Genomic DNA, 12,050 nt, shown 5'->3' on the forward strand with positions numbered 1-12,050 from the left:
TCCTCCATTTATTATTCTGTGAATTTGTTTTATTTTTTAATATATATATATATATATATCTATAAATATATAATTTATGGACTTCACATCTCATTACCCACCTTGGTTTCAGTCCAATCGTATGTCTTTTATAGTGTAAAGAGGGAACAGACACTTCACTGCACATCATCACACATTTCATGTCTTTAAGGGAGAATGCTTCTCTGAATGCAAGATTTTATGACTGTTGGGTACAAGCTCAAAAGAGGGACATACTGACAGACCGCTGAGACGAAATGCCCTCAAACTGTCAAAACTGACTCCCAAGTTGAGTCACAGCTCCTCTTACAGCATGTACTGGAGTAATTGTTGGTTTAGACAGCAGGAGGCAGTCTTTGTACAGTACAGTAGTACAGTGGTGAGCTTTAAGTGGTGCCACGCTGAATCTCCTCATTCATCACTGTATTTCACACAGTAATGACACAGAGTACTTAACTTGATTGTGGGATTTGTTTGCTTTTAATAAAGGGATAGATCCTTCATTAAGGATTAGTTGATTAATTAATTTGTCAATTGAAAGAAAACTGCCAAACACTCTATGGTTTTAGCTATTTTTATACTGTTTTGCACTGTTGGTTGAAGACGTCACCTTGGCTTCTGTGATACTTGTAATGGGAAAATTTCTATCATTAACCATGTAATTATAAAAATAATCAACAGATGAATCCTTAACTAAAATCTGTTATACTATCAAGTTTGTGTCTTGACTTTAATAACAAATGAAGAATAGTTTTAATGAAACTGATCGATATCCTTAGTTGCTTTCTAGCAAAAGGGTTAGCTGTGGAGATGAATCCCACTCTTATCCGTCTAGTAAATGTGAAGCCACAGCCAGGGAACAGTTAGCTTAGCTCAGCATGAAGACTGGAAACAACTCGTCTGGCTCTGTCCAAAGGTAACAAAATTCCCCTTCACTCACCGCTAAAGCTCCCTAATAAACATGATGTATATGGTTTGGTAAATCCGTAGCTGTCAGCTGCAGTTTTGTCTTCACCCTGAGGTTCCCAGATCCAAGAAGTAGTCCAGCACATAAATCCCCTGCAGATTCTTTTAACCTTTTGGATGGAGTCTGCTTAACTCCCGTGCTTCCACCGTAGTCAGTCAATTAATTCTCCCGCCTCGCTGCTACAAGGCTGTTTGTACCTTGCGGCATGAATGCTGTAAAATGCATGTGAGAAAAGGGCAGCAGAGCATCAGGATAGTCCTGCTGGCCTTTTTTTTATCAGTGCAGTGATATCACCTCAGGCTCAGACTGGAAATGATTTATTGCAGTATATTTACTACTTATCATGGCCACATCTGTTCCCTAACCACTTGGTGATTTTGATTGTCTTAAATTATTCATATTGCAACATTTTTTAAACATATTGATATTGTTGATGAGAGAGAGGAAGAATAAGCTATACTAATCATCGTGTGGTTGCGGCTTTATATATAATAAGCAGATATAAAAGAGGAATCAATCTTCTCATCATACTCTTGGCAAGAAAGCAAATGGGCGTAATTCTCAATGTGTTGAACTGTAACTGTAAGATTCAATGACTTGATAAGATGGAGTTTCAGGTATTGTGTATAACTGAATTTGTTAAAGTGAAGCTATTTACTATTTGCACTCTGAATGACCTGTGCTGTTGGGGAAAATTGCATTGTTGGTATTTTTTTTCTCTCTGCATTTCAGGGCCTCTCAGGTGCAGCTGGCAGTGTTGGCAGTAAAGGGCTGACGGTAAGACTGTTAGCCTCAGAACGACCTCAGCATTCAGCTTATGACATCATTGCCTGTTTAGGCTCTTTGCCACAAGCTGCAGGGTTCAGCCGAAAAAAATAATACATTATTACGGTTTTACAAGACAGCCCTGGATTACATGTAGAAGGTTTTATTGATTCATGAGCAGGAAAACACAACAAATACTGCCAACAAAAAAGTTTTAACAGGACAGAGCAGAACCTGCTACCAGCCAGTTAAAGATATCAGGTGTCCTCAGCATACATGTGTATGTGTGACACATATTTATTATGTATACATATTATATGTAGCACAGACACATTCTTTGGTCAAAAGTATGTGGTCTCTTTAACATTGCACTCATATTGTTTGTGATTGTTGAACATGTCATTCCAAACTATGAAGAAAACAGCCTTGACTCTGCTGGTTTCACTGCCTGATATCAGACAGAACAGTCAACTTGTTACACTCCGTTTCCATCTTCAGTCTGACATTGCTTCCACTGTAACCAATTTCCCTGGGGAAATAGGGATTTGATTTTCCCTAACCAATCACCAGAGACCAACATATTTGCCTGAATCTAACATCGTTTTAAATTGACACTGAGGTGTAGCCATGCCAACAGCCTGCTTCTGCTGGGTAAAGTGAAGAGAGGATAAGAAGAAAAGAATACAGCCTCGATACAGGGTCTGTCTTTTCTATAGTGGTTGCCTTTGTTGTTATTAGCAAGCATAAGTCCCACCCGAGGCACTGAAAAAAAATGCTGTTTCATGTCACGATGCAAGACAACTTGGTCAACTCAATAGAGTGGGCAGATTCAGGTAACTAATATCTGGCTTTCCACCAGATTTTGCTTGGCTGCAGGGATTTTCTCCCATGAAAGTATTAGTGATGTCCAGCACTGATGTTGGGTGATAAACTCTGGCTCATTATCGGTGTTCCAGTTCATTCCACAAGTGGTGGATAAGGCTGAGGTCAGGGTTCTTTGCAGGCCAGTTCACCAAACAGGGAAAACCCTTCCTTTACAGACCTAGATTTGTGGACAGAGTATTGTCATGTTGAAACAGGGAAAGTTTACAAAGTTGCCACAAAGTTAGAAGCACATCATTGTCTAAAATATCATTGTATGCCATTGTATTCAGATTTAATTTCACTGAAATTACGTGGGACAAATTATGAAACATCCAGCCTCAAGCCAAATTTTATTCCAACTGATGACTTTTTATGGTGAAACTCAGAAAACTGGACTCACTACTCTCAAACTCATGATGTACTGTTGCTGAGTAACAATTTATATCACCAAATTATCACTCAGCACATTATTAATTGCTCACGTTAACGAAGACAAATGTAGCCTGTTAAAGAATTAAACTCTTAATCACCAATACGTTATCCATACTGACATTTAGACAGTAGGAAATGGCCAAGAAACAATTAAATGGCAGATTAAACAACTATCAGTAAAATACTGAATCAACTGATTCAAACCAATAATTTAACAGCTCACTGCACGCCTCTTAATTACTAGAAATAAAAGGCAGTTTGTACCACATTTGCACTTTTATATTTTTGGTCAGCAACTCTCATCCCACTCTGCCCAGTTTCCCTTCTTGTTGCATTTTCTTGCTTCCTTTCTTACTTCTGCTACTTTTTCAGGGTTTGCAAGGAGTTGCTGGGGACCGAGGAGCAGATGGCCCACCGGGTCCTCCGGTATGCTTTCATTGTCATGCTGTGGTCGTGTTATTTTGAAGACAGAAACTTTTAGAGACGAGGCAGCCAGGGAGGAAGTTTGTTTGAGATGAACAGATCCTTTGAAGCATGCAGCTCAAGAAAAAGCAGCTGGGTCGATTGTATATCTGTTTCCTATGAAACCAGTGGTTAAGCTAACAGCCAATAGTGTTTTGTTCAGGGATAGGAAACTAAGCTGAGCGAGAAACACTGTGGTGATATCAGTTTAACAGCAGACAATGGCAGATTTCTCTCAATGTTAAGCTTGACCAGTAGCATCATTTTTTTCACTATCAGTGTTGCCATAAAGTTCACGGTTACGTTATGGCTAATGTAATGTCCATGCAGTCCTGTGAATCTGATTGGCCGGACAGATAAATGGATGGTGTTGATTGGTACTTTTATAACAGAGTGTTTTCATCTGACAGGGAGCACCAGGGAAACCAGGACCTCCAGGATCACCTGGACCCCCAGGAGACGGGGTGAGTTCATAGGCGCAGAACAGTTATGACCTCTGTTACACCAGCCAACACTGGTATGTGCTGCATGTGTGTATTTTGTCATGATGTCTTACATGGATGTGTGTTTTCTCAGGGTTTCACAGGGAAGCCAGGCATGGAGGGACCTCAGGGCCTAGTAGGCATGTATGTAAGTGATTCTTCAGCAGGGCAGATACAAGGAATGCACCTGTACTATATTTTCACAGCATATTCATAATGAATGCAGGATGCACACGTTGCACATCAAGACACGTTAAAGATGGCATTCTTACCTGTTACCTGTATGTGTTCATTAATTAATCCAGGTCATTCAGAGTATTTTTACCAAGAAACTGATGCAACAGGACTCTTCTGAAAGACTGGAGAAACCAGCTAGAATAAGCACGATTTTCAAAGTATCCAGCAGAAAAATCCCACTTCCTCCCTTCAGTACTCCCTCTAAACACACCACCAAAACACATGAATCCTGGAGTCCACAAGAGCACGGGGAAGAGGAGCATAGCACATCATTTTCATCGCTAACCATACCCAGCTACCTCATTCATATGAATAATAAACATAAACAATGAATATGGCTATTGTTAATACTCACAGCTGTTGTGTACCATGTTAGTAGTAGCTTTAGCAATATATCTAGCCTTGTTGAAGACGCAATGACTGCACAGGCAGAGTGCTTGGGGGTAGGCAGGTATGTAGGTCACAGGCAGGAAGGCCATCCAGTCATTTCATCAGGGCCGAACGATTGTTTAAATTTTCATTTGTCAGAGCATCTGATTTATCAATTGCTGTTGGAACGTAAAGATGCTTAAAATAATTATAACAATGAATGCTTCTGAAATTAATGATTTTAAAAATGACACTATATTCAGGAAATAAGTAGGATTTATATAGATATAGTAAGTAGTTTTTAATTGATTGAATCATATTATGGCTTTTCTATGTCCCATCACACACAGGCACACACGCACACACAATCACTTGACATTGTTCACTGAGTATGTAGTAAATTATCCTGTTGAGATAAACACAGCTCTGAAATTCTTCCAGCAATACAAAGTGAAGAGAACATGATGTCTTTCTAAGTAATAAAAAGTTTTTATAAGTTAGAAAACAAGAATATTTATCCCACAAGTAGAGTAGTTGCAGAGTGTTAGCTCAGAACATCGACTGTTCTAATTGTAAGATAATTGTTTGAAGGTACAGCCAGCAAGTAGTTAGTTCAACTTTCCATAAAACTAAAAGCTGGGGAAAACAGCCAGCGTGGTTCTGAACACGGTAAATACAAGGTAAAAAATGCACCTACCAGCTCCTCTAGTGCTCACTAATAATGTTATATCTTGTAAAAAACTATATACCTACTGAATTAGGAGTATATTTCTCAAAAATGCAAACTATTCCTATGCAATTCTGATTTTTACTCATCTCCTTATACTCAAAACACCAAATTATTGTGGTATTTTAGAAAAAGGAAAATATTGACTCCTAACCTTCCCCTACAATTTTCTGGCAAAGCCTTTGTGACATTAATTGACGATTAATGATGTTCTTCCATCTGTTATTCCTTCTTCCATCAGGGTATCCAGGGGACGGTGGGCATGCGTGGGCCTCCAGGGTTCCCAGGACAGAGGGTAAGGTCATCTTTCTCTCACTTCTCTCAAATGTTAAAATCAATGACAAAAATAAAATCTTCTTTTTCTTCTGCACCAGGGCGAGCCAGGTTTACGAGGTTTACCTGGGCCTGTTGGGAAGCCAGGACCTGCAGTAAGTGTCTGTAGTTTATTTTTGTTTTTTCCTATCTCCCAACCCCTGGGAACTATTAGGGCTTATACGAGAGTAGGACGGAGTATTGTTCAGAGGATTTGATTAAGACAGCAGCTGTGTGTGGGTCACACCGAGGAGGGTTTGGAAAATAAAGGTAAACCACTGAAGTGTGCAGCTGGTGTGCAGGGACTGCCTGTTTATGGAGGTGAACGGGTCAGAGTGATTGATTTTGTTGGGGCCACTGGTGGCAAATCTAAAGGCAGAGTGAGATGGCACGTCCACCTAATAGAGGACAAATAAATTGCTCCAATCACTGCCCTCCAGCCTGTCCCCTGAAATCCAGAGTGTCAGGTGACATCCTCAATGACAAAGCAGTTTTCTTCACGTATTACAGCAAATGTAAGCTAAGGGCAGCAAAAAGAGAAAAAAAGAAAGTTTCAACAGACATGGATGAGCGCATTGGGTCTGTCATTGGAGAGGTGTCTTTGTTGGGGAGCAGTCAGGTGTGGCCACTATGTGTGCTCCACCTGGCCAGTGAGCCACCACGTTCCAGATGTGATTCTGTGCATTATTTACCCAAGAACAAACTGGAGGTACGCGGGTTTTAATGATAGTGGTGTAACTGTACATCAGCCTGTATCGATATATTGATTCAGTGTTTGGTGGTCCAGTATCATCGATGCAAAGTGAAAATACTGATTTTATATTGTCCTCTTTAAGATATGCCTTTATTTTGACATTTCCATGTCATGTCTGTGTCACAAATGTTTGGAGGAGTTTGGTTCTAAAATGAATGAATCATAATTGTGTTGCTTTTTGTGAGTTGTCTTAAATGAACATATGATATCATCTGATATCAATTGCAGGCCCCTGAATTGTATTGAATCAAAATTGTATCGTGGCAGACCTTGTGATATTGGCAAATATCATATCATAGTCCAAAGAATCAATATAATATCATATAGTGATGAAATTCCTAATTGATGACTGCGTCAAAAGTTCTTAAATCGTTCACACACACAATTTAAGATCAAATCTGGGGGCATGAAAGATTCATGCATGAGGCCAAGAGTTTTTTAGATTCTAGAGTATTTCAATAACTGCATCTCTTATTGCAGCAAATGTGCCACAGAATCTGACAGGTTTAAATAGGTAATTATAGGTATATTAGGTAAAAGGAACGTCACAGACACAAAAAACCCAGACAGTGTGGGGATAAAAACATGAAAACAAAGACAAGATGCAATACAACAGTAACTTAGCAACCTATCCAAAAAACAAAGTTTTCAATATGAAGCTGAAAGGTCAATCTTTCTTCTTGAAAGTTGACAAATTTTCGGCACCCTTACAAATCAGTCGTCCTCCTCTGGTTGGTTAGATTTGGGAACAAGAAAGTCCCTCTTGCATGGAAATGGTTACTTTTGGTAATGGAAGTGAGACTTTCTCTGAAGTTCACTCCTTGTCCACAGTCCTCCCTGCAGTGTCATTGTACACGCTTCTTTGCTCACTCATGTGGCTGCCCACTGCTGTGGTAAAATCCATCAATCTGTCAGAGAATAAAGCTAAACAGTGCTGAGAAGGTGGATTCATCAGCTGCTGGCTTGAACACTGAATACAGCAGTGAACTGAATGCTTGTGTGTCCACTTTGTTGAATGCATTAATAGCCCGTCATCATGGTTGAAAATAATTGACAACCTGAGTGAGTTTCTAGAGTTTCTACTTTCCTGAAAATATTTTTGTCAATATCACGTCCCTACTTTATTCTCAGAGAAAATGAAAGAAAATGAAATGAGAGATCTGGAAAATAGACACAGTCTGTGGAAAGCATTGTTTGTCAAAAAGTGACCTCAGTGATATAGTGATAGACTATTCAGAGTTCACAGTTTGTCAAAAAACTTTGCTTTTGCTGAAGGTTGAGGTAAGGTAAGAAGAAATGTAATAGCAAATTCACTTATTAAAAATATTCCAAAATCGTTTTCACTTGTACTTTTAAATTATTGTATTGCATATTTTCCCTATTTGTATCTTTATTTCATCAATTTTTATTCATGTGGTTGTGAAAATGTTTAGGAAGATGATACAAATTATATTTATGTTTTTATTTTAGAAAAAATGACTTGGATCTTCCCTTCCTTTACTGTGCTCAGAGAGAAGTGTGAGCTGTGGGTGTGATTAGCATGTTCTGACTTGTCTGTTTTTCTTTTTCAGGGTCCGCCGGGTCCCCCTGGAGAGAAGGGACGCCAGGGACCTCAGGTGAGAGGCACCTTTAATATGAGAGTTTGTTCCCCAAATCAGAGAGAACTAATTGTTTTGCTAATACACGGTTTTTAATCATTCAATAATCAGTATTCCACACTATCACTTGTTGTATCTTCAGTTTGTAAAGGATTTCTAGCAATGCTTAGAGTAAAGTCCAGTGAACAAAAACCTGTTAAAAACAACAGATTTAGAGCTTTACACTGTGGACAAGGAGAAAATTCAAAGTAATGTTATGCACATGAAGAGGATTACATATGTTGACATTGGTTACTGTTAGATTCTCTCTTATGGTATTTCAGCCACAGACTGTAAAATAAATATCCCAAAAAGCCATTGTGATCTGGCCGCCACCATCTTGGCAGCGCCTGCATTCACCTGACTCCCGGCTAATCCCAAAATTGGCACGGATGTGGAGCATGAGTGTAGCTGAGGCTGCGAATGAAGCAGCTATCTATCGACATGCCATCTGTGACAGTACTCACTTTTCACTCCAAGCACGCATAACCTAAATTATGCATAACTTAAAGCTAGGTCTGGAAGAAACGATTATTTTCATGGTCGATTAATCTGACAATTATTGTCATAAAATGGTGAACAATGTTGATCAGATCAGATCAATCAAAATAAAGAAGTAGAGACACCAGAAAATATTCACAAGCTGGAATCAGAGAATTTTTACTCTTTTTTTTCTTAATAGATTACTAAAACTGATTAATCAATTATCAAAATAGTTGACAGTTAATGTGGTGATGGTAATAGTACAGTTAAAAGCTGTACATAAGATTCACCTTTTATATAACATGCCGAGAACCAGCCTAAAGGAACAAATGAATTCATGGGGAAAGTTTCAGAACTATGAGACCAGTTCTCTCAACTTTCTGTTTCCTAATCAACCAGTGACAAAAGTGCAACTTTTGTTGTTTCTCACAGGGTCGGCCTGGAGATGATGGACCCACAGGAATACAGGGCCCACCAGTAAGTTATAGTTCGCATCCAGTGTTCGTAGGACTGTATTTCACAATGCTCACTATGGGTTTGCATTCAAGAGTCATTTTAATTGGGTGCAGAGCTTTTTCCTTGTATTTTAGTTTTGGTTTGATTATATGACTCATCGTTTGGATAGATGATGAGCACAGAATGAGGGGTATTCAAGCAGCAAAGTTCAGGTTTGTTTCAAACATCACAAGGATTTGTACCACTGCTGCCTGCCTCAAAGACAAAAGCTACTGTTGTGTTCTGGACAGAAAAACACTATTAAATCCAAAGTTCTGTATATTCCTTCAACCAGACAGACCTTTTGTTCCTTTTGATCAGTATTGTTGTACACAAGAGCGAGAAAAAAAGCACCAGCACAATATGATCATTAAATATATAATATTATGATTAAATCTAAACAGTCACTCAGTCATGAACTAGTAAAACCTTACTGTTCCAAAATTGAATGAAAAGGGGTGATTTAATTGATTAGTTATCACATTTGTCCCTGTAACACCTGCTAATATTTTATCATTCACCCATGCATTAGTCGTCACTTAATTAGGAAAATGTCTTTGACTCTATGTGCTGATGTGAGCCACTGATTCACAAAACAAATTTTCCAGTGTGTACGTCTGGTTGTGTATGTGTACATTTGTTTGTATGTGTTTGTATTTGTACATACATCTCCAATCTATCTGTCAGTCTATCTGTTGATATGAAAATGGATATGCAGCGAAGACACAATGAAACAATAACAGACAGAATGTGCAGAAATGTACAGATTATAGATTATATCACCAGATGAATGTTTAAGACTGATCAGCTTTAATCTGTACGCCTGTGCATCTTGTGTGACCTCTAGGGCCCTCCAGGTCTCCCAGGTGCTGATGGGACAACTGGAAAACCTGGACCCCGAGGAAGCCAAGGGCCCCCAGGGCCTCAGGGGCCACAGGGGCCAGCAGGAATCCCAGTGAGTGGGTACCTACCATCAACTGCTGCTTTTACTTGCATATTCCTGCCTTCTTATGATCTGGAGAGATGAATATCCATTAATATTTTTAATTTGAATAAAAGTCTGTGAAGTGCTTACAACATCTAAAGCAAAAACAGTTTTTTAACCTCGTGTTTGTCGGATGTTCTCAGGGCTCACAGGGTGCTGATGGCTTATTAGGAGCAGCAGGGGAACGAGGCCCCAAGGTAAACTATAGTTCATATGAGAATCATGTGATGTCAGTGCTTTATTATATTTTTGTCTGTGTGACCTTCGTTTAAGTTGATTTACTGAACTGATGCTGTAACTTTCAGGGTTTACCTGGTTTGTCTGGTGATGCTGGCCCCACAGGACAAGATGGACAACAGGTTGGTTTAGAAAAAAATATTTCATATACCCAATTTAAAAAAAATCTTTGCCTGCTCTACTTTTTTCCAAGCACTCCCTTTTTGTAAACACATAAAAATAACAGTAAACTATTAATAGAATAAAAATAAAGTTACAAGTGCCTCATAAAACAACAGAAAAAATACTGTAAAATAAAATACTAAAAATTGCACACTTCACAAAACTAGGAGACAGTAATAAAAATGTTATATTTTGAAATAAAAATGTGTTGAAAGTTTAATATGATGACTGAGACAGAGAAAAGATGATGAAGATGAAGGAAAGGTCTCTGTCACCTTTACACAGTTACAGAGGGAGGCAACAAGATTTGATCATGATGGTTTTTGAATCAAACATCGTCAGTTTGTTCATCTCATTGACTGTAAATTAAGATGGATGACACGTCACCACTCCCTCCCACTGTACAAAAATGAAGAAAGTAGGAGGACTGCCGTCTTGCGCTGTTGTATACAGTCTGAGCTGTAGTGATCCACAGAATCAACATCCCGTGCGTACACCACGGCCAGCAGGGTTCAGCTGTCAAACATCATGTGAAACCCCCTTTTTTATAGCATCAAATAATTAATTAAAACCAAAGACATCTAAAAAATGAACACTTGACCTTGCATAAGCATGTAAAGAACTGTCTAAAATGACAAAAAAAACATCTTTGGGAAAAATTTGACTTAATGTGTACTTTTTAGTTCAGCCTGATGTCCCATCTGCCTTCATGGAGTTGCGGGATTTCTAACCTTTACTGCTGCCAGCGATGAGGATCAAGATGTTTTGGTTTCACTTCTGGGGAAATGCCTTGTTGTCCATATTTATACATGCCAGTGGTTTGTCTACGCTAGTTGTGTGGGAGAGCAGAAGACAGTTTTTTGTCAGCTGATGATTGTTATGACTTTTGACTCATCAGGGTCTCCCCGGCCAAACAGGAACTGAAGGCCCGCCTGGACGGAAAGGAGACCAGGTCAGTGATCACTGTAGCATCATTCCTAGTTCTTTACATCACTGTTTGTTCATACCAACATTAACTCGCTTAAAGTCTGTTTATTTTGTAAGATGTGAGACCAAATTGATTTTGTTTAATGTTGTGGAAAAGTCTGCTGCCTGAGGTGTGAGGGAGTAAAACCTTTTGACAACCGACCAGCCATGTTGTGGCACCGAGAGGCCTGCAGTCAATAACTTTATCTGATTTGCTGTCTTTTTCGTTACAATATTTGACAGGGGGACACAGGACCTTGTGGGCAACCTGGTCCTCCAGGTCCCCTGGGAGAGAGAGGACCTGAGGGCCGAAAAGGCTTACAGGGACCACCTGGACCAGCGGGTAAAGAGGTGGGTGCATTTATCTGATGTTTATACAAAGACAATCCTCTCTTTAAATGGTCATAGACATTCTCACACGTGTCCAACTGCTGCCTCATAAATGACAGAGCAGCTCCACAGGAGGCGATTTTCCAACTCAGTGAAGAATTTAAGGACTTCATCACATCACCATAACATCCACCCTGTTTACTTTATAGCAGCACACAAACACTCTTATGGTAAACAGATGTGTTGTTTTTTGTTCCTTGTTAGTATTGCAGATTGTTGTGAGCCTGAGAGTATTTCAGGTGCTCTATGAAATACATATGAAATGGTTTGAAAAGCATTAAACTACCATCACTGTTACATAAACCA

At 39.2% G+C, this 12,050-nt stretch overlaps 1 protein-coding gene across 1 annotated transcript in view; it reads left to right on the forward strand.

Annotated features, from left to right (window-relative positions):
* LOC146308145 (uncharacterized) overlaps positions 1-12,050 on the forward strand; it is a 112,723-nt gene that overhangs the window by 83,126 nt on the left and 17,547 nt on the right. The window contains exons 31-43 of the mRNA XM_084746269.1: positions 1,718-1,762; positions 3,419-3,472; positions 3,919-3,972; positions 4,085-4,138; positions 5,565-5,618; positions 5,698-5,751; positions 7,961-8,005; positions 8,942-8,986; positions 9,852-9,959; positions 10,133-10,186; positions 10,295-10,348; positions 11,287-11,340; positions 11,598-11,705. Coding sequence (XP_084602395.1) covers positions 1,718-1,762; positions 3,419-3,472; positions 3,919-3,972; positions 4,085-4,138; positions 5,565-5,618; positions 5,698-5,751; positions 7,961-8,005; positions 8,942-8,986; positions 9,852-9,959; positions 10,133-10,186; positions 10,295-10,348; positions 11,287-11,340; positions 11,598-11,705 — 783 coding nt within the window. The remainder of the gene's footprint in view (positions 1-1,717; positions 1,763-3,418; positions 3,473-3,918; positions 3,973-4,084; positions 4,139-5,564; positions 5,619-5,697; positions 5,752-7,960; positions 8,006-8,941; positions 8,987-9,851; positions 9,960-10,132; positions 10,187-10,294; positions 10,349-11,286; positions 11,341-11,597; positions 11,706-12,050) is intronic.

This window comes from Lutjanus erythropterus, chromosome 20 (assembly GCF_056507025.1).
Source record: "Lutjanus erythropterus isolate fLutEry1 chromosome 20, fLutEry1.hap2, whole genome shotgun sequence".
NCBI classification, from domain to species: Eukaryota; Metazoa; Chordata; class Actinopteri; order Lutjaniformes; family Lutjanidae; genus Lutjanus; species Lutjanus erythropterus.